The sequence below is a fragment of the Hylobates moloch genome, unplaced genomic scaffold (genome assembly GCF_009828535.3).
Source record: "Hylobates moloch isolate HMO894 unplaced genomic scaffold, HMol_V3 SCAFFOLD_6, whole genome shotgun sequence".
Taxonomy (NCBI): Eukaryota; Metazoa; Chordata; class Mammalia; order Primates; family Hylobatidae; genus Hylobates; species Hylobates moloch.
Window position 1 is genome coordinate 125637477 of NW_026652281.1, and position 26034 is coordinate 125663510.

Below are 26034 nucleotides of genomic sequence, written 5' to 3' on the forward strand. Positions count from 1 at the left end.
CCGGCCCCCTTACACATTTTACATACACAATCAGTTCCCTGGAAAATCCTTGCCAGAAGTAAAGTGCTTGGACAATGAGCCCATCTCGTAGGGGGCTAAGGTGGAATACATCAAAACATGCCCAGACGCAGATGTAGAAAGTTGCTCTTGCAGGATCTGGGGTGGTTAGGCAAGGGTGGGAAGAATCCTTTATCTCCTTTTTAAAAATTATCAGTAAGTAAAGGGGGAAAAAGGATTTTATTTTACTTAAATTTAAACTAGGTTAGGTAAATTGTTAGTGACAGGTAAGGATATGAATAAGAAAAATACTAAATTATGTCTAGGTATATGTTTTACTTGCATTTTGACCTCTACATTTTCTTCCATCTGGTCCTCTGTCTTACAGTAAACATAATTTGATTTTTGAGTGGGATTGAGTATAGAACATAAGGTTCTTATTTGGAGCTCAAATTCTAGCATCTACTTAACTTTATGTGCTCAAGATTCACACCAAGACCTGGCACCCTTGAGGCAGCAGCCCTAAATAAGTCACCTCATATCCTTCCAATGTCTTTCTGATCTTTGCTTTCAAGCAAAAAATCTAGAAAAGTAAACATCCTCTGAAGGCTGGACTCAAGAATGCAAATTAAGTAGGTGAAAACAAACATCACTGAATAAAGGGATTAATACAAATTGAGTTCTAGTATTAACTAATGGTGCTTCCTTAAAATTTTAATATTTGTCTGTAGATAAGACTAGACAGAAATCTGATAACTTCACTTTTATATATTGCGGTTGATTTTCAGTTTCTGTATTTGGATTATAATGTCCTTGTTAATAACAAAAAGGAAACTGACCTATCACGAACTATTCCTGCAACACATAAACACCACCACTAGACAGAATTAGCTAATTAAATTTGCAAGTTCTTTGGAGGGAGGTAAGGCAAAATGCACTGGCTGATTTGACAATAATAGCTAGTATTTATTTACTGACCAAAGGCTCTGCCCATTTGATCTCATTTAATCTGCACAACTGTTAGATTGGTGCAAAATAATCGTGGTTTTTGCCATCAAGAAAAATGGCAAAAACCATGATTATTTTGCACCAACCTAACACTTTTGAGACAGGAACTATAAATATGTCCATTTCACAGATAAGGAAAGGGAAGCACAGGAGTGATCAAAATTTGCCCAGTCTCACAGGTGGTAAGAACTGAGCTGGCATCTAGCCCAGGCAGCCTGACTCAAGAGCCAGGACATAAACCTCCTATCGTTTCACACAGCTGCCTCTCTCATTGAAAAGCCACTTTGGAAACAATCAAAACATAAACATACTGAATCTCAGAACTTGAGGGATGCTGAGAATCATGAAATCCTCAAGTTTTCTGGTATGGTTTGGCTGTGTACCCACCCAAATCTCATCTTGCATTGCGGCTCTCACAATTCTAATGTGTTGTGGGAGGGACCCAGTGGGAGGTGGTTGAATCATGGGGGTGAGTCTTTCCCGTGTTGTTCTCATGATGGTGACTGGGTCTCAAAAGATCTGATGATTTTATAAAGGGGAGTTTCCCTGCACAATCTCTCTTCTCTAGTCTGCTGCCATGTGAAACATGGCTTTCACCTTCTGCCATGATTGTGAGGCTTCCCCATCCACATTGAACTGTGAGTCCGTTGAACCTCTTTCTTTTGTGAATTGCCCAGTCTTGGGTATGTCTTTATCAGCAGCATGAAAATGGACTAATACAGTAAATTGGTACCAGGAGTGGGGTGCTGATGAAAAGATACCTGAAAATGTGGAAGTGACTTTGGAACTGAGTAACAGGCAGAGGTTGGAACAGTATAGAGGGCTCAGAAGAAGACAGAAAGACGTGAGAAAGTTTGGAACTTTCTTAAGACTTGTTGAATGGCTTTGACCAAAATGCTGATAATCATATAGACAGTAAAATCCAGACTGAGGTGGTCTCAGATAGAGATGAGAAACTTGCTGGGAACTGGAGCAAAGATGGTTCTTGTTATGATTTAGCAAAGAGATTGGTGGCATTTTACCCCTGCCTTAGAGATTTGTGGAACTTTCAACTGGAGAGAGATGATTTCGGGTATCTGGGAAGAAATTTCCACCAGGAAGAAATTTCCACCATCAGGAAGAAATGCTAAGCAGCAAAGCATTCAAGAGGTGACTTGGGTGCTGTTAAAAGCATTTAGTTTTATAAGGAAAGCAGAACATAAAAGTTTGGAAAATTTGAAGCCTGACAATAAAATAGAGAAGAAAATCCCATTTTCTGAGGAGAAATTCAAGCTGGCTGCAGAAATTTGCATAAGTAACAAGAAGCTGAATGTTAATCCCCAAGACAATGGGGAAAATATCTCCAGGCCATGTTAGAGGTCTATGTGGCAGCTCCTCCTATCACAGGCCTGGAAGCCTAGGGAAAAAAATGGTTTTGTGAGCCAGGCTCAGGGTCTCTGTACTGTGTGCAGCCTAGGGAATTGGCGCCATGTGTCCCAGCCACTCCAGGCATGGCTGAAAGGGGCCAACACAGAGCTCGGGCCATGGCTTCAGAGGGTACTTCCATGTGGTGTTAAGCCTGTGAGTGCACAGAAGTCAAGGATTAAGGTTTGGGAACCTCCACCTAGATTACAGAGGATGTATGGAAATACCTGGATGCCCAGGCAGAAGTTTGCTGCAAAGGCAGGGCCCTCATGGAGAACCTCTGCTAGAGCACTGCAGATGGGAAAGGTGGGGTTGGAGCCCCTTTGCAGAGTCCCTACTGGGGCACCACCTGGTAGACCTGAGAAGAGGGCCAGCATCCCCAGACCCTAGAACTGGAGATCCACCAACAGCTTGCACTGTGTACCTTGAAAAGCTGCAAACACTCAATGCCAGCCTGTGAAAGCAGATGGGAGGGAATCTGTACTTAGCAAAGCCACAGCAGTGGAGCTTCCCAAGACCATGGGAATCTACCTCTTGCACCAGCATGACCTGGATGTGAGACATGGATTCAAAGGAGATCATTTTGGAGCTTTAAGATTTTACTGCCCCACTGTATTTCAGACTTGCATGGGGCCTGTAGCCCCTTTGTTTTGCTCAATTTCTTCCATTTGGAATGGCCATATTTACCCAATGCCTGTACCCTCATTTTATCTAGAAAGTAATTAACTTGCTTTTGATTTTACAGGCTCATAGGCAGAAGGGACTTGCCTTGTCTCAGATGAGATGTTGGACTGTGGACTTTTGATTTAATACTGAAGTGAGTTAAGACTTTTGAGGAACTGCTGGGAAGGCATTATTGGTTTTAAAATGTGAGGACATGAGATTTGGGAGAAGCCAGAGGTGGCAGGATATAGTTTGGCTGTGTCCCCACCCAAACCTCATCTTGTTTTGTGGCTCCAACAATTCCCATGTGTTGTGGGAGGAACCCGGTTGGAGGTGGTTTAATCATGGGGTGGGTGTTCCCCATGCTATTCTCATGATGGTGAATGATGGTCTCAAAAGATCTGTTGGTTTTATAAAGGGGACTTTCCCTGTACAAGCTCTCTTCTCTTGTCTGCCACCATGTGAGATGTGCCTTTCCCCTTCTGCCATGATTATGAGGCCTCCCTAGTCATGTAGAATTGTGAGTCCATTAAACCTCTTTCTTTTGCAAATTGCCCAGTCTTCAGTACGTATTAACCAGCAGTGTGAAAATGGGCTAATAAATCCCCTCTAAAATGAAGTGTGTATCCAAACCCACTTAATTTTTCTAGGGATTTGGAATTCACCAGGTCCTACTGCAGTATATTCTAAACTTAAGGGCATCCTAAAGTTAAGAAAGTTTCCTCTAAAAATCAATTGTCAGTAACTTGCAGTTTTTCCCTCTGGCTTAATTTAAATTTCTATCTAATTCTTTTTCTGCATAGTGGTTCTAGAGACATCTGAAGAGAGCTTTTACATCCCTCTGAAGTCTTATTTTCTGCAGGTAAAAAATTCCCTGTTGCTCTCAACCAGGGGTGACTTTGCTCACCAGGGGACATTTGACAACGTCTAGAGACTTTGTTGTTGTTGTTGTCACGATTGGGAAGGAAATGCTACTGGCATCCAGTGGGTAGAGGTCAGGAATGCCACTCAACATCCTACAGTGCCCCAATAACAATACTGGTCTATGTCAATAGTGCTGAGATTGAGGATCCCTGGTTTAGATGAGGGGATTTTCACCAATAGCAGGAGTGGAGCTCCTTGTCCTCTATATGTGCTATAACATGTCATTATCTCTTAAGAGTGGGGTGCCACAAGGACAGCACTATGTTCTGGTGCATCCTATATGGACAAAAAACCACTGCATTGCCTTCCACTTTGCTCACCATAACTTAGTATAGCCTAGGGGATACCCATAAGCACAGGACACCTGTGCCCCTAAAAAAGAAAATGATCTAGGACAGGAGGTGGGAAAACTGTCCCCCAACTGATGTATAAGTTCCATGAGGGCAGCAATGTTTGCCTTGTTCTGCTTTGTGTCCATGATGGCTAGTACAATGCCAGATATATTGTGGATACTGACAAACTGGATTTTTAAAAAGTAATAAACTCTCAATCACTACCAAGTACAATAAATTCCATTAAAATATGTTACCAGATTTTGGAGATGTGAACAGGCATATCTAGTAGAGGGATGGGGAAAGGCTTTCTTCAATGTTTTTTTAAATCAAATGTTAGAGACTGGATCAGGATGGTAGAGGAGAAAGTGTAATCTAGGTGCTGCAGACAGCATGGCCAAGGCCTGAAGAGAGAAATTATATATATGAAATACATACCCATAAATGTATATTCCTATATCTATATAGCCCTATAAACATAAGAGTAAAGTTAATGAAATTGTAGGGTGTTCACAAGGAAGTAGATAAAAACAAGCCTAAAAAGACTGACTGGGGCACGTCTCAGAGCAGTGGTTCTCAAATTGTATCATCTGTCAGAATCACTTAGAGGATTTGTTGAAACACAGATTGCTGGTTGGTCCGGAGTGGGGCCCAATAATTTGCAGTTTTGATATGTTCCCAGATGATGCTGTTGCTAGTGGATTGGAGACCACGCTTTGAGAACCATTGTCTTAGAGGTTTTGAATGTTAGGCTAGGAGGAGTTACCAAAAGATTTTTAAGCTGGAAAAAAATTGTAATCAATATTGCTGTGTGCTTTTCTAAAGAAGCTGAATTAAAAGGAAGTCAAGAGAAGGAGTTGTTGATTCATATGCTAGGTGGACAGTGTTTAACAGGAAAAGTAATTGTCTCATCTCAGGAATACATGAATCAGCAAGATTTGTTCTCCAGCCTTCCATTGGGTATCTCCCATTCTTCCTTAACCAGAAAACTTTTACAAAGTAGTTAAATGAATGTTCAAATGATGAGTGAGGTTCCAGATGGCCAGGATTAACTAAAATGAAGCAAGGATATTTACAAAGTAATTTCTTATGCAAAACATTTCAAAAGTATTGCTCATAAAACTCCATTAAAATCCGCTTTTGTAGACCAGCCACCAGCTTCTCCCACCGCAGCCATGTGCAAATGTGTGATCAAATTGCTTTTAAATGTCTCTGGGGACACAATTTACTTTGACAACTCTTAGTAGGCAGCCATGTATTTTAAGCTCCATGCTAATCCCTTCCGTGCTCCTTCTGCAATTAAGGAAAATTCTACCTCCTCACTTCCTGCCCTCCCAACGACAGAAAAGGCACAAGAAGCAATGATAATAAGTTGGAATTCTAGACTGTCAGAATTGGAGGAGATAGTAGCAGTCAACTTCATGTCTTCACAATTGGGTACCAACTTTCCCTGCCTTAACTACTTAGTAGCTCTGTGGTCTTAGAATCAGTTACTAACCTCAAGAAGATCCAGTTTCCTCATCTTAAAAGTTAGAATAATTATGTCTACCTCCAAATATGCCTCTCCTTCACTGTGAGAATTGATGAAATAATATATTTAAAACACCGGAAGTTCTTGGCACATAAATATCTGTTTAATACATATTATTATAAACAGACTCAAATATATTTTGGAATTATGAGCTCTACATTATTTAACAAATAATAAAAAGCCACTTGGTTCAACATCTTTCCCTAACAGTTGATTCTAAGAAATATAAAGGTGAATGAATTGGTCTCTAAAGGCAAACGAAAGCATTAAGACCATATTTGCTGTGTGCAATGGAGTTGGTTACATGTAAGATTTAGTAATCATACATTGTCGCTTAAGCTGCTGAGTTTTGATGTAGATGTTACATGCCAATAGATAACAACAGGGTAAACATGTATAGCTTGGGGTAGCTGTGGGGTTCACTGGTTGAATAGCAGTCCTCCTAGCAAAAGGTGGTTCAATACATTTTTGTAGCAGAGCTCTGGATGAAGAAACTTGTGTTTCTGTTCTTAGTAATTCTTTTTGTTATATTTTAGTTCCCCTTGTTCCCCCTTTGAGGAGGTGGAGAAGAGAGAAGAGCAGTAGTAGCTTTAAGAAAAAACTAAAGGCCTCTTCCCTGTGGTCTCCAGGCTTGGCAAGCTTTGTCACTGATCCTCACTGATCCTGGAGGATCAATGAGGAAGACCCAGCAGAGGTATTCACCAGGAGCTGGAGACAGGAAGAGGGGCTGAGGAATTAGCCAAAAGCAGAGGCAGAACTGTGGGTTCCAGGAAGGAAAAACTGTAGGGGTAAGGGGACAGAGAGAGACTCCTTTCTGTCAGCAATCTGGAGGACATCAGGTTGGGCCCTTGCAGGAATTATAATCCCATGAGCAATCTTCAGATTTAATGTTTATTATGTTCCTCTCTTAAATATTCTTCTGTGGGTGGGCACAGTGGCTCATGCCTATAATCCCAGCACTTTGAGAGGCCAAGACGGGTGGATCACTTGATGCCAAGAGTTTCAGACCTGCCTGGCCAACATGGTGAAACCTCGTCTCTATTAAAAATGCAAAAATTAGCCAGGTGTGGTGGCGATCACCTGCAATCCCAGCTACTCGGGAGGCTGAGGCAGGAGAATTGCTTAAACCCAGTAGACGGAGGTTGCAGTGAGATGAGATCCTGCCACTGCACTCCAGCCTGGGCAACAGAGTGAGACGCCACCTAAAAAAAAAAAAAAAATTATTCTTTACCTTCATGATAATAAAATTTGTAAGAAAGGGAGTGTCAGCCATCTAGAAAGGCATTTTATAACAGACTACAGGAAAAATAATAGCCTGCCAAAAATGTCATCTAAAAACATCTTGGCAGAGGCTTACTGGACACACATAGAGGTTACCAAAGTATTATTTCATAGCATATGCTAATTAATAAATCTGGCAGCAGATACTGACTGTTCCACTGACTCATTGAGACTCAGCTCAGGGGTCACTTTCCCTGTAAAGTCCTCTCTGGCCCTCAAAAATCAGTGAATGGTTCTCCACCTCTACTCTGGTTTTTTACAGTACCTTGTGTGTATCTGTAACACAGTATTTTCCTAGCTATATTGTAATTGTCCACATTCTTTTCTCCTGCTACAACTACTACTATTCCTGCTACATACACCATTCAGTTATTGAAGGCACACTATATAGCAGGAAGTTTATTCTATGTTATATCTAATTTCTAAAGGAACTCTGCAAGGCAGCACTCATCCTCATTTCAAATATGAGAAAACTGGGGCTTGGAGAGTTGAATCCACTTACCCAAGATCATACAACTAGGTTATGGTAGAAGTGGGTCTTAAACCCACATCTGCTGAAGTCTATGCCTTGGTGACACTGGTAAGTGGGACAAGGCTAGACAAAAGTGACTCTATCTAGTAAGAGGAGAAGACCATGCAGTGGCCTAGAAGCTTTATGAGCTGAGAATACACAAGAAAAAGACATATTTAATGATGAACCTGACAGATAAGGTAATATACAGGAAGAATAACTCGGGAGCTATTACAGTAATCCAGAAATGGGATGGGAAGAAGGAATGAAGAAGAAGATATATTTCAAAGATATTTATAGGAAGTGGCCAAGATGGCAGACTAGAAGCAGCTAGTGTGCATAGCTCTCATGGAGAGGAATGAAAGAAGTGAGTAAATACAGCACCTTCAACTGGCACATCCACATACACGTATTGGGACTACTCAAGGAAGCAACTCGACCACAGGGAATGAAGATAAGCAAGGCAGGATGTCGGCCCTCCTGGGAGTGACATGGATCCAGGGGAACCTCCCCTGCCCAGGAAAGTAGTGAATGAATGTGCGACCCCTGGAACCCATGATTCTGCCATAGATGTTTTCAACCCTTGGGTCAGGAGATTCCCCTGTGAACCCACTCGACGGGAGCCTTCAGTTTGACACATAGAGCTACATGGAATCTTTTCAGAGCAGCTGCACAGGCACATGCAGAGACCTGGGAGCCCTAGATACCTGGACTTCCTGTGCATCCTGGCAAAAGTAGCTGCAACTCTGGCAAAGCAGAAAGTTAGATCCCTGTACATACCCCTAGAAAGGGGCATGAATCCAGGGGGCTGAGCAGCAACAGTCTGCAGGCCCCACTACCACAGTACCTCACAGGATAAGCCCTACTGGCTTGGAATTCCAGCCAGCCACTGATAGCAGCATTGCACCTACCTGAGACAGAGTTCCCAGTGGAAGGGGTGGGCTGCCATCTTTGCTGTTGGGTGACTTACCCGTTCTAGCCTTTGGGCTTTGGCGAGTCCAAGTTGACCGCGGGCAGAAGCTGTTTCTTAGCACAGCACAGCTGCTCTATGAAAACGTGGCCAGACTGCTTTTTTAAGTGGGCCTTGATCCTGTTCCTCTTCACTGGGCATGACCTTCTAACTGGGGCCTCCAGCCACCCCTGCTGGGGCTCTCTGGCCAACAGAAGCTCCCTGGGATGGAGCTCCCAGAGGGAGGGGTGCGATGTCTTCTTTGCTATTTGGGTGGCTTAGCTGTTCTACCCTTTGGGCTTTAGAGAGTCTGAGATGGCTGGGGCCTAAAGCAAATCCCCAGCATAGCACAGCTACTCAACAAAAATGTAGCCAGACTCCTTCTTAAAGTGAATTTCCAACCCCATTCCTCCTCACTAGGCAAAACCTTCCAGCTGGGGTCCCTGGCCACCTTTTAACAGGTGCATTTGGGCTGGTAACAGGTATGTACCTTCCTGGGATGGAGCTCCCAGAGTGAGGGGCAGGCTGCCATCTTTGCTGTTTTGCACTTTTCATTCTTGATACCTCAAAGTAGTGGGAAATCCAAGGTGACTAGTGACTGGAGCAGGCCTCCAGCATACTGCAGTAGCCCTATGTTAAAGTAGCCAGACTTAAGTGGGTGCCTGTTCCCATATCTCCTCACCAGGCAGGTCCTCCAGGCCTGGGCCTCCAGCCATCCCCTCTCAGAGGTATTGAGCCAGTAGCAACTCAGGACCTCCCGGGACAGAGACTCCAGAGACAACTGAAAGCATCTCTGCCACTGCCTCTGCAGTGGAACTGCCCTTGCTACCCTTGGACTAATGAAGGAGCAAAGACCCTAAGTGCCTTCTCTACACCTCCAACAAGCTGCTCCTTGACCCAAGGAGAGAAGGCCAGACCATCTCTCATGGGTGCCACCTACTCCTTCTGCTTGCGCCAGAGAGGTAACCCCTAACTGGGGCCCCAGCACATACCCTTCAGCCTGGGCTGACTGCACTGAGCAATTCCTGACCTCAATCTCTCTGGGGTGGAGCCTCCAAGAGACAAGGAAAAGACCCTTGTCCACAACCACTATTAAGGTCCCTTCCTCTGCTGCCTCCAAGTGGAGGAAGGAAAATGAATACTGAGATTGCCCCAGAGCTACAGTGGGCAGCCCAGGACTTCCAAGCCATGATCTACAGCCAGCATGTAAGGGGGAGAGGAACCCACACCTTCAGAGCATTTAGAAGGAACACAGCTGCAACTGTGAGGAAACAGGGGAGCCACACAACTGAGCAAGAGTCTACCAATTGACCATATGTTTAAGTGCCACCCACAGGACCACACCTCAAAGCTTAAACATCAAAAATATCTCATTTACATACCCACCTCTGAAACCAAAGACAAGAAGTCAGCTTCAAATAAAGACTGTACACAATGCCTTGGCCCTGTGAAAACAGGCAGGAAAGGAGTCTATTGACTGTACTCAATCTACACTGCAGTTAAAGGAATACCCACATACAGAGATGAGAAACCGCCAGTGCAAAAACTCTGGTAACTCAAATGACCAGAGCGTTGTTATGTTTCCAAATGACTGCACCAGTTCTCCAATGAGAGTTCTTAACCAGGCTGAGCTGGCTGAAATGACAGAAATAGAATTCAGAATATGAATAGGTATGAAGATTATCAAGATTCAGCAAAATGGCAAAACCCAATCCAAGGAAACCAAGACACACAATAAAATGATACAGAAGCTGAAGGATGAAATAGCCAGTATAAAAAAAGAACGTAATGGATCTGACAGAGCTAACACAATATAAGAACTTCTCAATGCAGTCACAAATATTAACAGCAGAATAAATCAAGCTGAGGAAACTTTTTCAGAACTTGAAGATTGTCTCTCTAAAATAAGACAGTTAGACAAAAATAAAGACAAAATAATTAAAAGGAATAATGAAAACCTCTGAGAAGTATAGGATTATGAAAAGAGGCCAAATCTACAAATCACTGGCATCCCTGAAAGGGATGGGGAGAAAGCAAACAACTTGGAAAACGTATTTCAGAAAATGACTTACGGAAACGCCCCCAACCTTGCTAGAGGCCAACAGTCAAATTCAGGAAATACAGAGAACTCCTGCAAGATTCTACACAAGAAGACCATCCCTAAGACACGTAATCATCAGATATTTTAAGATAAAAATGAAAGAAAGAATGTTAAACACAGCTAGAGAGAGAGAGAGAGAAGGTCACCTACAAAGGGAACACCATTAGTCTGAAAGCAGACCTCTCACCTGAAACCCTACAGACCAGAAAGAATTGTAGTCCTATAATCAACATTCTTAAAGAAATATCTTCAACCAAGAATTTCATATCTAGCCAAACTAAGCTTCCTAAGTGAAGGAGAAATAAGATTCTTTTCAGATAAGCAAATATTGAGGGAGTTTGTTACCACCAGACCTGCTTTACAAGAGATCTTGAAAGGAGCACTAAATATAGAAAGGAAAGACTGCTACCAGATTATACAAAAACACACTTAAATACACAGACCAATGATATATAAAGCAACCACACAAACAAGCCAGCATAATAACCAGCTAACAACACAATGACAGAATCAAATCCACACATATCAACATTAACCATGAATGTAAATGGATTAAATGCCTCACTTAAAAGTCACAGAGTGGCAAGCTGGATTAAAAAAAAAAAAGCATGACCCAATGGTATGCTGTTTTAAACAGACCCATCTCACACGTAATGACACCCATAGACTTAAAATAAAGGAATGGAGGAAAATCTACCAAGCAAATGGAAAACAGAAAATAACAGGGATTGCAATCCCAATTTCAGGCAAAACAGACTTCAAACTAACAAAGACCCAAAAGCACAAAGAAGGGCATTACATAATTGCCAAGAGTTCAATTCAACAAGACCTAGCTATCCTAAATATATATGCACTCAACACAGGAGCACCCAGATTCATAAAGCAAGTTCTTAGAGACCTACAAAGAGACAAAAGTGCCCACACAATAATAGTGGAAGGCTTCAACACTCCATTGACAGCATTAGACAGATCATTGAGGCAGGAAATTAACAAAGATATTCAGGACCTGAACTCAACATTGACCAAATGGACCTGATAGACTTCTACAGAACTCTCCACCCCAAAACAACGGAATATACATTCTTCTCATCACCACATGGCACATACTCTTAAATCAATCACATAATTGGACATAAAACAATCCTCAACAAATGCAAAAGAACTAAAATCATATCAAACACACTTTCAGACCACGATGCAATAAAAATAGAAGTCAAGGCTAAGAAAATCACTCAAAGCCATGCAATTACATGGAAATTAAACAATATGCTCCTGAATGATGTGTGAGTAAGTAATAAGATTAAGGCAGAAATCAAGAAGTTCTTTGAAACTAATGAGAAGAAAGATATAACATACCAGGATCTATGGGACACAGCAAAGGCAGTATTGAGAGGAAATTCATAGCACTAAATGCTCACATCAAAAAGTTATAACGATCTCAAATGAACAACCTAACATCAAAACCGAAAGAATTAGAGAAGCAAGAACAAATCAACCCCCAAAATAGCAGAGGACAAGAAATAACCAAAATCAGAACTGAATTGAAGGAAATCAAGACACAAAAAACATTCAAAAGATCAATGAACCCAGAAGTTAGGTTTTTGAAAACATGAAGAAGATAGATAGGATACTAGCTAAAGTAATAAAGAAGAAAAGAGAGAAGATCCGAATAAACACAATTAGAAATGACAAAAAGGATGCTACCACTGATCCCACAGAAATAAAACTAATCAGAAACTACTACAAACACTTCTATGCACACAAACTAGAAAACCTAGAAGAGATGGATAAATTCCTGGACACATACACCCTCCAAACACTGAACCAGGAAGAAACGGATTCCCTGAACAGACCAATAATTAGCTCTGAAATTAAATCAGCAATAGCCTACCAACCAAGAAAAGCCCACACCTGATGGATTCACAGCCTAATTCCACCAGACGTAGAAAGAATACCTGGCACCATTCCTACTGAAATTATTCCAAAAAATTGAGGAGGACAGACTCCTCCCCAACCCATTGTATGAGACCAGCATCATCTTGATACCAAAACCTGGCAGAGAAACAACAACGAGAAGTCAGGCCAATATCCTTACATGAATATCAATGCAAAATCCCTAACAAATTACTTGCAAACTGAATCCAGCAGCACATCATATAGCTAATCCACCACAATCAAGTAGGCTTCAGCCTCAGGATTCAAGGTTGGTTCAACATACACAAACCAATAAATGTGATTCATCACATAAACAGAACTAGAGACAAAAACCACATGATAATCTCAACAGAAGCAGAAAAAGTCTTTCAATAAAATTCAGTAGCTCTTTATGTTAAAAACTCTCAAAAAAAACTAGGTATTGAGGGAACATACCTCAAAATAATAAGAGCCATCTATGACAAACTCGCAGCCAACGTCATAACGAAATGTCAAAAGCTGGAATCATTCCCCTTTAAAAATGGCACAAGACAAGAATGCCCTCTCTCTTCCAATAGTATTGGAAGTCCTAGCCAGAGCAATCAGGCGAGAGAAAGAAATAAGGAGCATCCAAATAGGAAGAGAGGAAGTGCAACTACCCTTTTTTTTTTGCAGATAACGTGATTCTATATCTAGAAAACCCCAGAGTATTGCCCCAAAAGCTCCTTCAGCTGATAAACAACTTCAGCAAAGTTTCAGGATACAAAGTCAATGTACAAAAATCACTAGCATTCCTATATACCTACCACAGCCAAGTTAAGAGCCAAATCAGGAAGGCAATCCCATTCACAACTGCCACAAAAAGAATAAAATACCAGGAATACACCTAACCAGGGAGGTGAAAGATCTCTACAATGAGAATTACAAAACACTGACCAAAGAAATCAGAGATGACACAAAGAAATGGAAAATCATTGCATGTTCATAGCTGGGAAGAATGAATACTGTTAAAATGGATGTACTGTCCAAAGCAATTTACAGATTCAATGCTATTTCTATCAAACTACCAAAACATTCTTTACAGAAGTAGAAGAAACACTATTTTTAAATTAATATGGAACCAAAAAAAAAAAGCCCAAATAGTGAAGTCAATCCTAAGCAAAAAGAATAAAGCTGAGGCATCACCTAACTTGACTTCAAGCTATACTACAGGGCTACAGTAACCAAAACAGCATGGTACTGGTATGAAAACAGAAACATAGACCAGTGGAGCAGAATAGAGGGTCAGAAATAAGACCACACACCTACAACTATCTAATCTTTGACAAAGCTGACAAAAATGGCAATTGGGAAAAGATTCACTATTCAATAAATGGTGCTGGGTAACTGGCTAGCCATATGCAGAAGATTGAAGCTGGACCCCTTTCTTACACCATATACAAAAGCCAACTGAAGATGGATTAAAGACTCAAATGTGAAACAAAAACTATAAAAACTCTGGAGGAGAAACTAGGTAATACCGTCCTGGACATAGGAACAGGCAAAGATTTCATGACTAAGACACCAAAAGCAATCACAACAAAAGCAAAAATTGACAAGTGGGATCTAAACTTAAGAACCTCTACACAGCAAAAGAAACTAACGACAGAGCAAACAGACCCTACAGAATGGGAGAAAATATCTTCAAACTATGCATCTGACAAAGGTCTAATATCCAGCATTTATAAGGAACTTAAACAAATTTACAATAAAAAAGTCAAACAACCCCATTAAAAAATGGTCAAAGGACATGAACAGACACTTTTCAAAAGAGGACATATATGCAGCCAACAAGCATATAAAAAAGAGCTCAATATCACTGATCGTTAAAGAAATGCAAATCAAAACCACAATGGGATACCACTCACACCAGTCACAATGGCTATTATTAAAAAGTCAAAAAATGACACATGCTGGCGAAGTTGAGGAAAAAAGGGAACATTTATACACTGTTGGAGGGAGTGTAAACTAGTTCAACCATTGTGGAAGCACTATGGTGATTCCTCAAAGAGCTAAAAGCAGAACTATCATTTGACCCAGCAATCCCATTACTCAGTATATACTCGAGGAATATAAATCATTCTACCATAAAGACACATGCACCCAAATGTTTATTGTAGCACCCTTCACAATGGTAAAGACATAGAATAAATCTAAATGCCCATCAATGACAGATTAGATAACAAAAATGTGGTACATATACACCATGGAACACTATGCAGCCATGAAAAATAACAAAATAATGTCTTTTGCAGGAACATGGATGGAGCTATAGGCCATTATCCTTAGGAAACTAATGCAGAAGGATAAAACCGAATACTGCATGTTCTTACTTATAAATGGGAGCTAAATGATGAGAACTCATGAACACAAAAAAGGGGAACAAAAGACATTGGGTCTACTTGAGGGTGGAGGCTGGGAGAAGGGACAGGAGCAGAAAATCATATTAGGTACTGGGTTTATTAATACCTGGGTGATGAAATAATGTATACAACGAACCCCTGTGACACAGTTCAACTATGTAACAAATCTTCAAATATACATCCAAACCTAAAATAAAATTTTAGGTTTTATTTTATATATATATATAAAATACATAATTTTTATAAAATAAAAATTTTAAAAAAGATATTTATAAAAAATAGGTGTGATTTGGCATCCAGCTGATCATGGGAGGTAAGTAAAAGATGACTTCAAAAAATTGTGTTTCAATGTCTGAAAGATAACTAATAGATTCACCTTCAATATACAATGTGGAAGAGGATATAGTATTAGTTTACAACAAAAATGTCTACTTAGAGCACACTGAGGTTTGAGAAAACAGAAAGATGTTTAAGGCAAGATGCTGAGCAGACAGAGAGAGAACCCCAGAGCCCAGTGTGTGAAAGGGGTGAGGGAGAGACAAGAGCAGAGGTGCAAGTGAAGCCACGGGATAAATGAGGTTTCCAAAGGAAAGGAGGGACATACTCTGGGCTGGAAGGCTAAGGATCTAGCCTTCAAGGGCACTCAGCTATGAGTCAGAAAGAACAAGATGACTATCAGTGTCTGGGAAGGCCCTCGCTACCACTAGGAATTTGCATTTAGAGAGGAAAACAATGATGGAATAGTCCTTGTGGCTAACATTAATTGAACACTTACCAAGTACCATGCACTGGTCTATGAATTATTCAGTTTATTAACTGAATAATAAACACTCAGTTATTTATTCCTCACAAGTCCTAAAAGAGAAGGGAAGGGATTTTCTATTAATAACACAATTTTTACAGATAAGACAAAGTCCAGAAAACCTTTGTCACTTCTCCAAGATCACACACTTGACAACCAGTCAAGCTGTGACTGAATCTAAGCAGCCTAGCACCTCAGGTCTCATTCTTAGCCACTTTCTATATTAAGAGTTCTATGAGGACAGAGAAACCAACCCCAGAGTCATGCAAACAACCACAAGTCACATCTCAGCATTCTATGCTCAGCCAAACGTGCATGGAACAGCTATTATGTTCCAGAAAGAAAAACACACGAATAGATAAGTCCTACTCTCAAGAATTTTATATTCTAGAGCAAGGCAGACAAATCAAACAATTATTGAGATGCACATACTAAGAACCTTCTATTAACCACGATGCTTCGATTCAATATTCCATGGGAGCTCAGAGGAAGAAATGACAAATTTTTATGAATGAAGCCCACCAGTCATTGGAGAAGGTGACACGTGTTATCTGAGTATTGAAGAAAGGTGGATGTTTGCCAGAAAAATAAAAGAAACCCAAGGCACAGGTAGCAACATGCAGTTATGAGGAAACATATCATATTCAGGGAACGATAACAGATCACTCATGGGTAGGAGTTGAGGTAGGAAAATCAGACTGAGAACACATTGGAAAAGCAGTGCAAGCTGAGCTAAGAATTTAGCTTTTAGTTAACAAGGGCTTTCCTGGGGGTTTTCACATGTGTTTTCAGGAGCAGCCACTCCCCTGGCCTCACCAACTTCCCTATCCCCTACTGATACCCACAGCACCTGCAGATCCCAGCATCAGCATCGCTTCCTCAGGAGCCTACCCTGCTTTGGAGATTGCAACTTAGCAGACTCCAATAGCTTTTTTTTTCTTCTCCTTATAGTATTAAATGGTCACCCATTTTACTGTAATTATCTGTTTACTCTCTGTATTCCCAACTAGACAAAAAGTTCCATGATTCAGAGTTTTTCTGATCATTCACCACTGTATTTACAATGCCCAGAACAACTCATAGTAATTAGTAAGCACTCCATAGATGTTTGATGAAATGAATATAAAAATAACAGTTCAAACCCTCTGGCATGAAATTCGACTCAACAAATATTATGTACAAAGCCTGAACCTGCCCTAAAAGAGTATGTGAGAAGGATAAACTTTTAATATATTTTCCTTATGAAATGCATTTCAATCCTATTGGGAAAACAAATGTAATTGTGTGACACAGTTCACGATGACAGACACTTTTCATTTATACATTACAAAATTGAATTATACTCCAGGGAGATCATTAAGAAATGCAGATACATTTATCTCCAGCACAAGATTAAACATGCAACCTTGAAGTAAGAATTGTATGTTTTACAAGTAAACCTGTTTAAAAGAGGATCGGAGACCAAGAAACTGTTGGAGAATTTTGCCAATAAAACACATCAGATTTTCGAGCTGTGCAGAGGAAGGGTGACAATTCAGCTGGATGTATCCAAAAAAGAATCTTGCAGTACTATAGAGAATGCTATCGTCAATGAAGTGAAATTGACTTTTTTTAAAAAAGGGAATTACATTTGATGCTAAGTAAAGGACAAAGTACAGCATGTTCAGAGAAAGGGGATAAAAATGGTTAAAAGTCTGAAAAGTATGGCTTATGAGGCCAGCAGAAGGATCTAGAAATATTTGGCCTAATATAGGGAGGAATTGGGGATGATATACCTCTGTTTTGTTGTGGAGGCTCCCTAAAGATACCTGTAGGATCTGGCCAGCCTAAGGGGAATTGGTATCTCCTCTTCTTGTCTGCCTAACACCCATCTTTCCAGTGAGAACTGCCATTTCTTCACACTATATGTTTTTGGTAAAGCTGGGAGTCATGGTGCCTGACCTCTGCCCAGTAACCAGGATGTGTCATCTCCACACCACAGTGACTGGTTAAGTGAAGAGTGTTTGACTCAAGCAAAGCCAACAAAAGTTCTTCCATGAAAAACAGCACTTAGGTTTCTCGTCTTATGGACTCACGTGTTAAGGATGGTTTAAGATTTGTTGCCTGTGTCTATTTTTCTTTCTTGGTGGAAGAACCCAGCCTAAGAAAAAAATCTAACAAGAAACCAGAGCTGATGGACAGCACAGGGACAAAGAGGGACAGATAGAAAGAGAGGAATAGACATAGGGAAACAGAGAGGGAAGTAAACAGGGAGAACAAGAAGGCAAGATGGAGACAAAAAGGAGAGGGAAACAGAGTTAGAGAGGGGCAAAGTTAGACTAAATGACATTGTTCAAATCCTTGTAGACAGCCATGTCTGAAGCCAGACTTTTCGGTTATTTGAACGATCAATTTATTATCTGCCGCACGCTGCTGAAAGAAACCTTGCTAACAGATCATCCAATAAGCAAGTTGGTAAAAACATTACATTCAGGCAACTCACTGGCATATATCATAAACTCAAAATACATTCAAATAGGTCTGCTTATTACACATGAAATCACTGGCATTTATAGGCAGTTGCTATTTACAGTGGTTACCTCAGGTTATGCAGCGGTGGAAGTGGATATTGAAAGAATTGGGGACATTATGTTCTACTTGTGAACTGATGGCATTTTTGACAATGCTCAGGTATTATTAATATTGTGACTTAAAAAGTCTGTGAGGATTAGAAAAGGGACTGTTAGAAAAAAATCAAATGCAAGCTTGTGAACAAGGAGGAGGTTAACCAAGACCAATGTGAGAGTGATGCACCCCGTAAGAGATGGTGAGGGCTCCCTTAGAGGGAGAAGCGAGGGTGTTTGATGAGAAAGCAGAGAGAACACACTGGTCAGGAAGATTTCCATGCTCCCTGGCTTGTTCTGACCTCAGAGGGAACTCCCAGAACTGAAGCAGAATGTTCTCAGAGAACTGAGGAATGTGCCATTCTAGCAACATTTTCAGCTAAAAGGCTATTGTGGATGGACTTGCATTTGAGAAGGTTACCTTTCTAGCAAAGGGAAAATTGAAGTTTAAAATGTGTATGACAGAAATTAGTAAAAGTGAAGGCCCCCAACCCCAGTTCAACTGACCATCCATTCTGGCCAGCACTACACCGTATGCCCTACCCCTCAAATAACCACCTGTTAATGGTTTGGTGAAAATTCATTCATGTTCTTTCTTTTTCATTCTCAATCTCTCCCTCTTTCTTTCTCTCTCTCCCTCTCTCTTTCTCTCTCTCTCCACACACACTCATGTACACCCAGATACACGCATCTCTATATTTATTTTACAAAAGTGGAATTATGCTAAGCATTAGAGTCTGCCACTTGCTTTTTTTTCCCCCAACATAATACACCAGTGATATCTTTCTAGGACAACACACGTCATTATTTCTCATGGTTTTCAATGGCTGTCTTATATTTCACTTTTAAAACTAATACTCCATCATGACTACTTGGTTAGTTTTTATTCACCACAGAACTTTAGATCTTAAAAAAAATCAACTGTACTCTAAAGCTTTTAAAGCAGTTTTTGATCTCCTATGACCCATACTATATGGTGCATTTATTTTAATTACGTTTTGGAAATTATTTTTAAGGAGGCAATAAATTCTTATTAACAGAATTCAATTCTGAAAGCATCAGGAAGCACAGTGAGCTGAGAATGGGAGTTGGGAAAATGCATTTTGTAGTACTAAAGGAGTCCTACATTTTGCTTTGATCCAGGAGTCTGCCATCTGAGAGGAGTTACAAATCAAAGTGAGCCCTCTTGCTCAAAGGAACTACCCCTTATGATTGATCCCAGAAGACTTGTAGCAGCTCTAGAGAGAAGGACATGGCATACTGCCAGGAATAACAGGGCTAACAAGGACATCACACCTCATTGAGACATTCACTCTGTGCTTTGGCCCAGCCCAGGTGAACCAAACTGTTAGGATGGGAAGGACACAGCAAAAACAGAGCTAGATGATAAATAAAACCATACTCTTCCAGGCTAAACATTGCCCTGTAATGTTCAGGATGGACCCTCCAGCACTATGAGAGAATTCTCTTGGGACAGGGAAAGCTGGAGACAAGATGGAGGCAAGATCCCCAAGCTCCCCAAGGAAAATAAAACAAAAGAAACCGCATCTGATATCTTACTTATGGTATTAGAGTTTTTGACATACACTGTCAGAGAATGAAATGGAATTATTGGCATGACTGTACAAAGAGAACGTGCTGACAACTCCATTTGTTCAATCGTGTTTGCCAAATACCTAAATAAGTATTTATGCAATTACTGTTTAATTGTCAACCTCCCCATAACAATGCAAGTTCTTTGAGGGCAGGGACCTTGCCCTTGTTCGTAGCCTTGAGCTTCCTCCCATTGGAATAGAAAGACATTTAAAAAGAAAGTATAGACTTGATTTTAACTATAATTACACTGAGTTCTACAAAGGAGAAAAATGGTTTTGATGGAGTCAGCGAAGACTTCTGCAAAGAAGAGAAGATTTAGCTAAAATCTGAAAGACATGCAGGAGAGGAGGGGCAGAGGAGGTTTTCAGGCAGAGGGAAAAGCCAAGGCCTCAGGTGGCTGAGCAGAGAGCCCTAGAGAACTAGAAAGAAGGCCAAAGCGACTCGGGCCTGGAGGTGAGGTTAGGAAGGGGGTGAAGGGAAGCTGGGGACATGGACAGGAAACAGAGGGTGAAAAACCCTGTACGAGTCTGGTTTTGATCTTCAGTACAATGAATAGCCACTGAAGGGTTTTAAGCAAAGGAGCAACAGTATCAGAGCAGCATTTTAAAAAGATGGCTATTTGATCTTGTGAGTGACAAATGGATGGGGAGGGGATAAAACATATTTGGAGGGAATAATTAGGAAAGTGTTGAGTGATTTCTCCAAGAAATGATATTACTTTGGATGAATGATAGAGAGAAATAGACTAGGATCTCTTTAGGAAAGAAAATGAGCAGGACTTGTCATTATTTAAATGTAGGAGATGAGGAAAGACTGCTATTAGAATAACTACCTGGTTTCTCGATGATGCAGCTGTTGGAGCAGCTATTCACTGAGGAGGTGCAAGTTTGATGAGAAAGATCATGAGTTGTATGGCTAGTTACAAGAAACTGACATGAACAACAACATCCACTAACATGGAGTACTGTGACAAGCTGGGCCAAAGTGATGCCTTAAATGGATTATTCAATTTATACCTAACTGTAGTCATATAAAATAGGTGCTATCTCCCCAAGTTTTAGAGACAAGAAAGGCTTAGACTCAGAAAGGCTTAATCACTTATTGCCATTCCCAGAACTAAACATTTTAAAAGCTGGGATTTGAACCCAAATCTCTTCAATTCTAAAGCAGATGGTTCTTAATGACCAATTCATGCTGTTTCGTGACAACTCATACCTACTCAGGAAAAGTTTCCTGATTTGAAAAGTACATAGGCATAAATCTGAAGCCAAACCTTTCAAGGAAACCTCTAGACCTTCTCTCAGGGCTGCCCATAGCAAACTCTCCACAACAGACAGTTGATTCTACACTTTCTCCCACTTTTTTCCTGGCTGACTGGCTCTTTTTCTTACTCTTGCTTTTACCCAGGCCTTGAGGTTACCTCAGCTGCCTCCATCTCCCCTGCCTGGCTTTCTCCAAATTCCTGTAGTACTTTCAGTCTCACTACTCATTTTAACAATGATCATATGCAGGTTACCCAGCAGGATTTCCATAGATTTCCTACTTCCTTACATTGTATTTCCTATAATATGAACTTTCATACCGTGTATCCTGACTGTCTTTAAAAGTCTTTCATGTACTGAAGTCAGATTGTTGTAAACAAGCTAATAAACACAAATTTCCAACTACGCCATGCCATGGGTCTGTTTGCTTGCCATGAGTTCAATTTTACCAGAGTCATTATCTCTAGCTATAGAGTGGAGTCTCATTATACATGCATTTAACTTAAGCATATTCAACTATATGTTCTTGGCAGAGCAAAAGAGAAAGCAATTTAAATACAGCAGGCCATTATGACTACCATTCCAATCAATGCACATAAGTCCCATGAAATAGGAGATGAACCTGCTGTCCCCTCAGCTGGTTTCAGTCTCTAAGTACCTCCCCCAGTGTGATTAATTCTCTGGGAAGACTATGATGTTAGTGTTTAAAAGTGTGTATGTTAGATATACCACAATCTCTAGTTTTAGTCGACTACTTTTCCTAGTCTTCAATTAAAAAAAAAACAGTGATTGTTGGTGAAAACCTGTCTCTACAAAAAATTAGCTGGGCCTGGTGGCGGGCACCTGTAGTCCCAGCTACTCAGGAGGCTGAGGCAGGAGAATGGCAAGAACCCGGGAGGTGGAGCTTGCAGTGAGCCAAGATCGCGCCACTGCACTCCAGCCTGGGCGACAGAGCGAGACTCAGTCTCAAAAAATAAAAATAAAATAAAATAAAATAAAAATAAAAATAAATGAAAATAAAAATAAAAAACAGTGATTGTCTGAGCACAATAGCTCACATCTGTAGTCCCAGCACTTTGGGAGGCTAAAGGCTGAGGATAACTTGAGCACAGTAGTTCGAGACCAGCCTGGGTAACACAGTGAGACTTGTCCCTATAAAAAATAAATAAGAATAAATAAAACTAAATTTTAAAAAAGTGATCTATCCCAAAACTGGAGGAAAACTTGGGTTTGCTGGGCTACTCAAGAGACAGTAAGAAATCACTGTCCCTGGTAATTCTGATTATATGTGATTTGTACCCCATATTTTTCTGAGAGCTAACCCCTAAGATACTACTACATTGATAACAGCATATGTTTGTGTAATCATCTGACTTTAGATTGCATTTTACCTTCATGATGAAATGTAAATTAGCAGGAATTGGAAAATGAATAGTGATGATACAAGTGATAAATACATAAATCTGCAACAAATGAGGCAAAGATGAAAATCATTAGGTCTCTTGAAGTCAAATATGAAGAAAGAAAATAAAATTATGCAACAAGAATGAAATGCTAGACCTGGGTCCAAAAAAACATAAAATTATTGGAAAGCTTACTGTAACTTTCTGGAAAAGAGTCTCCACAATTACATGCACACACATAAATATGTATATCAAATTATTACAGAAACATATTTTCAAGAAAAGGTTATGTTCAAACATAGGGCATTTTCATTCTGAACCCCCCCTGCTGCCCTCTGGGAAGATGTACTCATTCTTGATGCTCAGCTTCTTCAGAATTTTGTTCATGCCATCAGTATAAAATTTAGAGCTCTACAGTAAACTTGATTGCTGACATCTGTTGCTATTTAGATTGCAAACTCTTTGCAGACAGGTTCTAGGTCTTACTAATCTGTGCATCTACAGTGCCTCAGAGAGAGCCTGACTAAAAAGGGGGCCTCTGCAAAGGCTGGAGAGTGACTCTATAACTGAATTATCAAATTTACGTCTCTGAGATTCATTTCTTCTAATGAATAAGAAAAGGCAGACACTGCCCAATATCCTTCAAGTCATTGTCTCCAGCACAGAGCTCTGCTATGCACATTGTTCTGTCCTTACCTATCCAGGGAAATGCAGCACAGGTGAAAAATCGATGCTGTTGTGAGCAGGACGTCCAGAGATGTCCGAACAAGACAAAACATCTCCCCGTAAATCCAGATGTCTTGAACCAGCTCAATGGCACCAAAGGGCATCACCAGCACCGAAACCAGCAGATCCGCAAAAGCAAGAGATACAATGAAATAATTTGTTTTTATTTTCCTGTGAGTGAAAAAGTGTAACAGAGGAGGCAGGGGGAGGGATGAAGGGAAAAAGGGGAGGGAGAAGAGATCAAGAGAAAAAACAGGGAAAAGGGAAACAAAGAAAGAAGAAAAGAAGGGAGGGGGAAAGAGGAAAGAAAAAGTCACATGCTTAGTGTATCCGTGAGATTCAATTTCCCCTTTTGTAACACAGCTGAGAAGACCCAGCGTGGTCCAGCCTCTCCTGACTTCTCCAGACCTACCTTATACCAAAACCTTTTTTTTCCACCCCCTTCTGGCCATCCTGCCCTAATCTGAGTTCCCCTGCACATACAGGTCCCTTTTGAGGGCCATTGCAGATGTTCTTTCTTCCAAAGTTGCCTGGTTAATCCCACCCACCCATCAGTCCTTGGTCGGGCATTCTCAGGAAACTCTCCCAAGGTATGTCCTGTGACTGTAGTCACAGTTCACCATTTTACACTAGTAGACTGGCTACTGTGTACTCCCATTTATAACGCTGGTCAGAATTGTGCTTTTACACTTTATTTGCATCATCATTAGATGTGTGCATGTCTTACTTAGAGAGGAACTGCTTCGTTATACACTCTCATGGCCCAGAGGCTCTCATCCCAGGCTGTACACTAGAATCACCTGATGCATTTTAATAAGTATTGATGCTGAGGTCTCACCCCAGATCAGTTAGTTCAGGCACCCTTGGGAGTTAACACCTCTCCCCTCAAAGGTTACCAGATAAAATACAGGATGCCTAATTAGATTTGAACTTTAGTAATAAATAACTTCTTAAATATAACTATGTCCAAAATACTACATGAGACATATTAATACCACACGATGATAGTTTTTAAAAGTGCTTCACGTGGTTCTAATTACAGCCAGGGTTGAGACTGATGAAGCGGAAGTGCAAAAAACACAGGTTTAATTTCTAAATCTGTCCCTTGTGAGCCACATCTTTCCTAAACCATTAATAAAATAGGGAGGTTAGATTATATGTGCTCTCAACAATTGTATATATAGTGATCACAACTATAAACACATTTGACAAAGAAAAAAATGACAGGATGGAAATACACTGAAGTGTTTACACTGGTTATATTAGAGTTGTAGGATTAATTGCAATCCCTTTTTCTCCCCTTTTATTTTTAAAATGTTGTTCCCATGAATGTTTTCTTTTTTTTTTTTTTTTTTTTGAGATGGAGTCTCACTGTGTCCCCCAGGTTGGAGTGCAGTGGCGCGATCTCAGCTCACTGCAAGCTCCGCCTCCCAGGTTCTCGCCATTCTCCTGCCTCAGCCTCCTGAGTAGCTGGGACTACAGGCGCCCGCCAACACACCCGGCTAATTTTTTGTATTTTTAGTAGAAACAGGGTTTCACCGTGTTAGCCAAGATGGTCTCGATCTCCTGACCTCGTGATCCGCCCGTCTCGGCCTCCCAAAGTGCTGGGATTACAGGCGTGAGCCACCGCGCCTGGCCGAATGTTTTCTTTCTTAATTACAAATTATAATGGAAATATTCACACCCAACTCTCTAGGGACAGCTCAGAACTCCTATGTTTCCTCAAAAGGTTCCCTCCTGCTGCTCACCTGAGCTGCCTGTCCCAGCACACAGCCACCATCACCAGCAGGTTCCCCAAGATGGCCATCAGGATAACCGTCGAGAGAAACATGAGCAGCACGACCTTCTCCACTGACCCAAAACCCTCCTCGGAACTGAAAGACACACACCAGCACAAAGAATTGAATGAAACTCTGGGACACAAGAAAGAAAATTCATCTTTTCATCATTGACCTTCAGAAAGGTAACTTCACCATCAGCTGATGACACATATATTAATCATGCATTTAATGTACACCAAAATCTGAACCTGTCGCTTGACATTTTATCCTGGTTAGCTCCTATATAAGAGGAGTATGAGGCTTAGAGAGTTGAATTAACGTTATTTTCCATCCAAGCACTTGTGGCTTTCCTTCAGGGCATTTAGTTCAACTAGCATTCAGACATATGTGGTTGATTCCTATTTTGTGCACCTACTCAACTAGATTGCAAAAGCTGAGTGAACGAATGATAGTAACTTTGTAACTGCAGGAGCAGCCCAATCTGGTCCAACTTTGTGTATAAAATGGTGAGTTGTGTTTTAGTTGCCATGGACCCCCAGGTTGCAAGTTAAACTGACCAGGCCCAGATGAACCAAGCATGCAACCACAGGGTGAAACCTAAGTGCTTGGACCAAGGCATGGGGACCAAATAAAGAAGTGGACATCTCATGGCATGATCCATGATCCAATCATATAGAGCCCTAGCATCACCTTGTGGAATAATCCAGTCAGATCATCCTCCTGGCATTAACTTATCACAAGATCCAATCAGATCATACCTTATTACCCTCTGCCTATAAAACCTGCCACAGCCCCCAGCTCAGGGAGACAGATTTGAGCTTTGCCTCCTGCTTCCTTGCTGATC

General features: G+C 40.9%; 1 protein-coding gene across 3 annotated transcripts in view; it reads right to left on the bottom strand.

Moving 5' to 3' along the window:
• Positions 1–26034, bottom strand: part of HTR4 (5-hydroxytryptamine receptor 4) — a 187270-nt gene that overhangs the window by 64932 nt on the left and 96304 nt on the right. For all 3 annotated transcript variants that reach the window (XM_058440304.1, XM_032158301.2, XM_032158300.2), the window contains 2 exons: positions 25158–25283; positions 23380–23580 (listed from right to left, as the gene is read on the bottom strand). In XM_058440304.1, coding sequence (XP_058296287.1) covers positions 23380–23580; positions 25158–25283 — 327 coding nt within the window. The remainder of the gene's footprint in view (positions 1–23379; positions 23581–25157; positions 25284–26034) is intronic.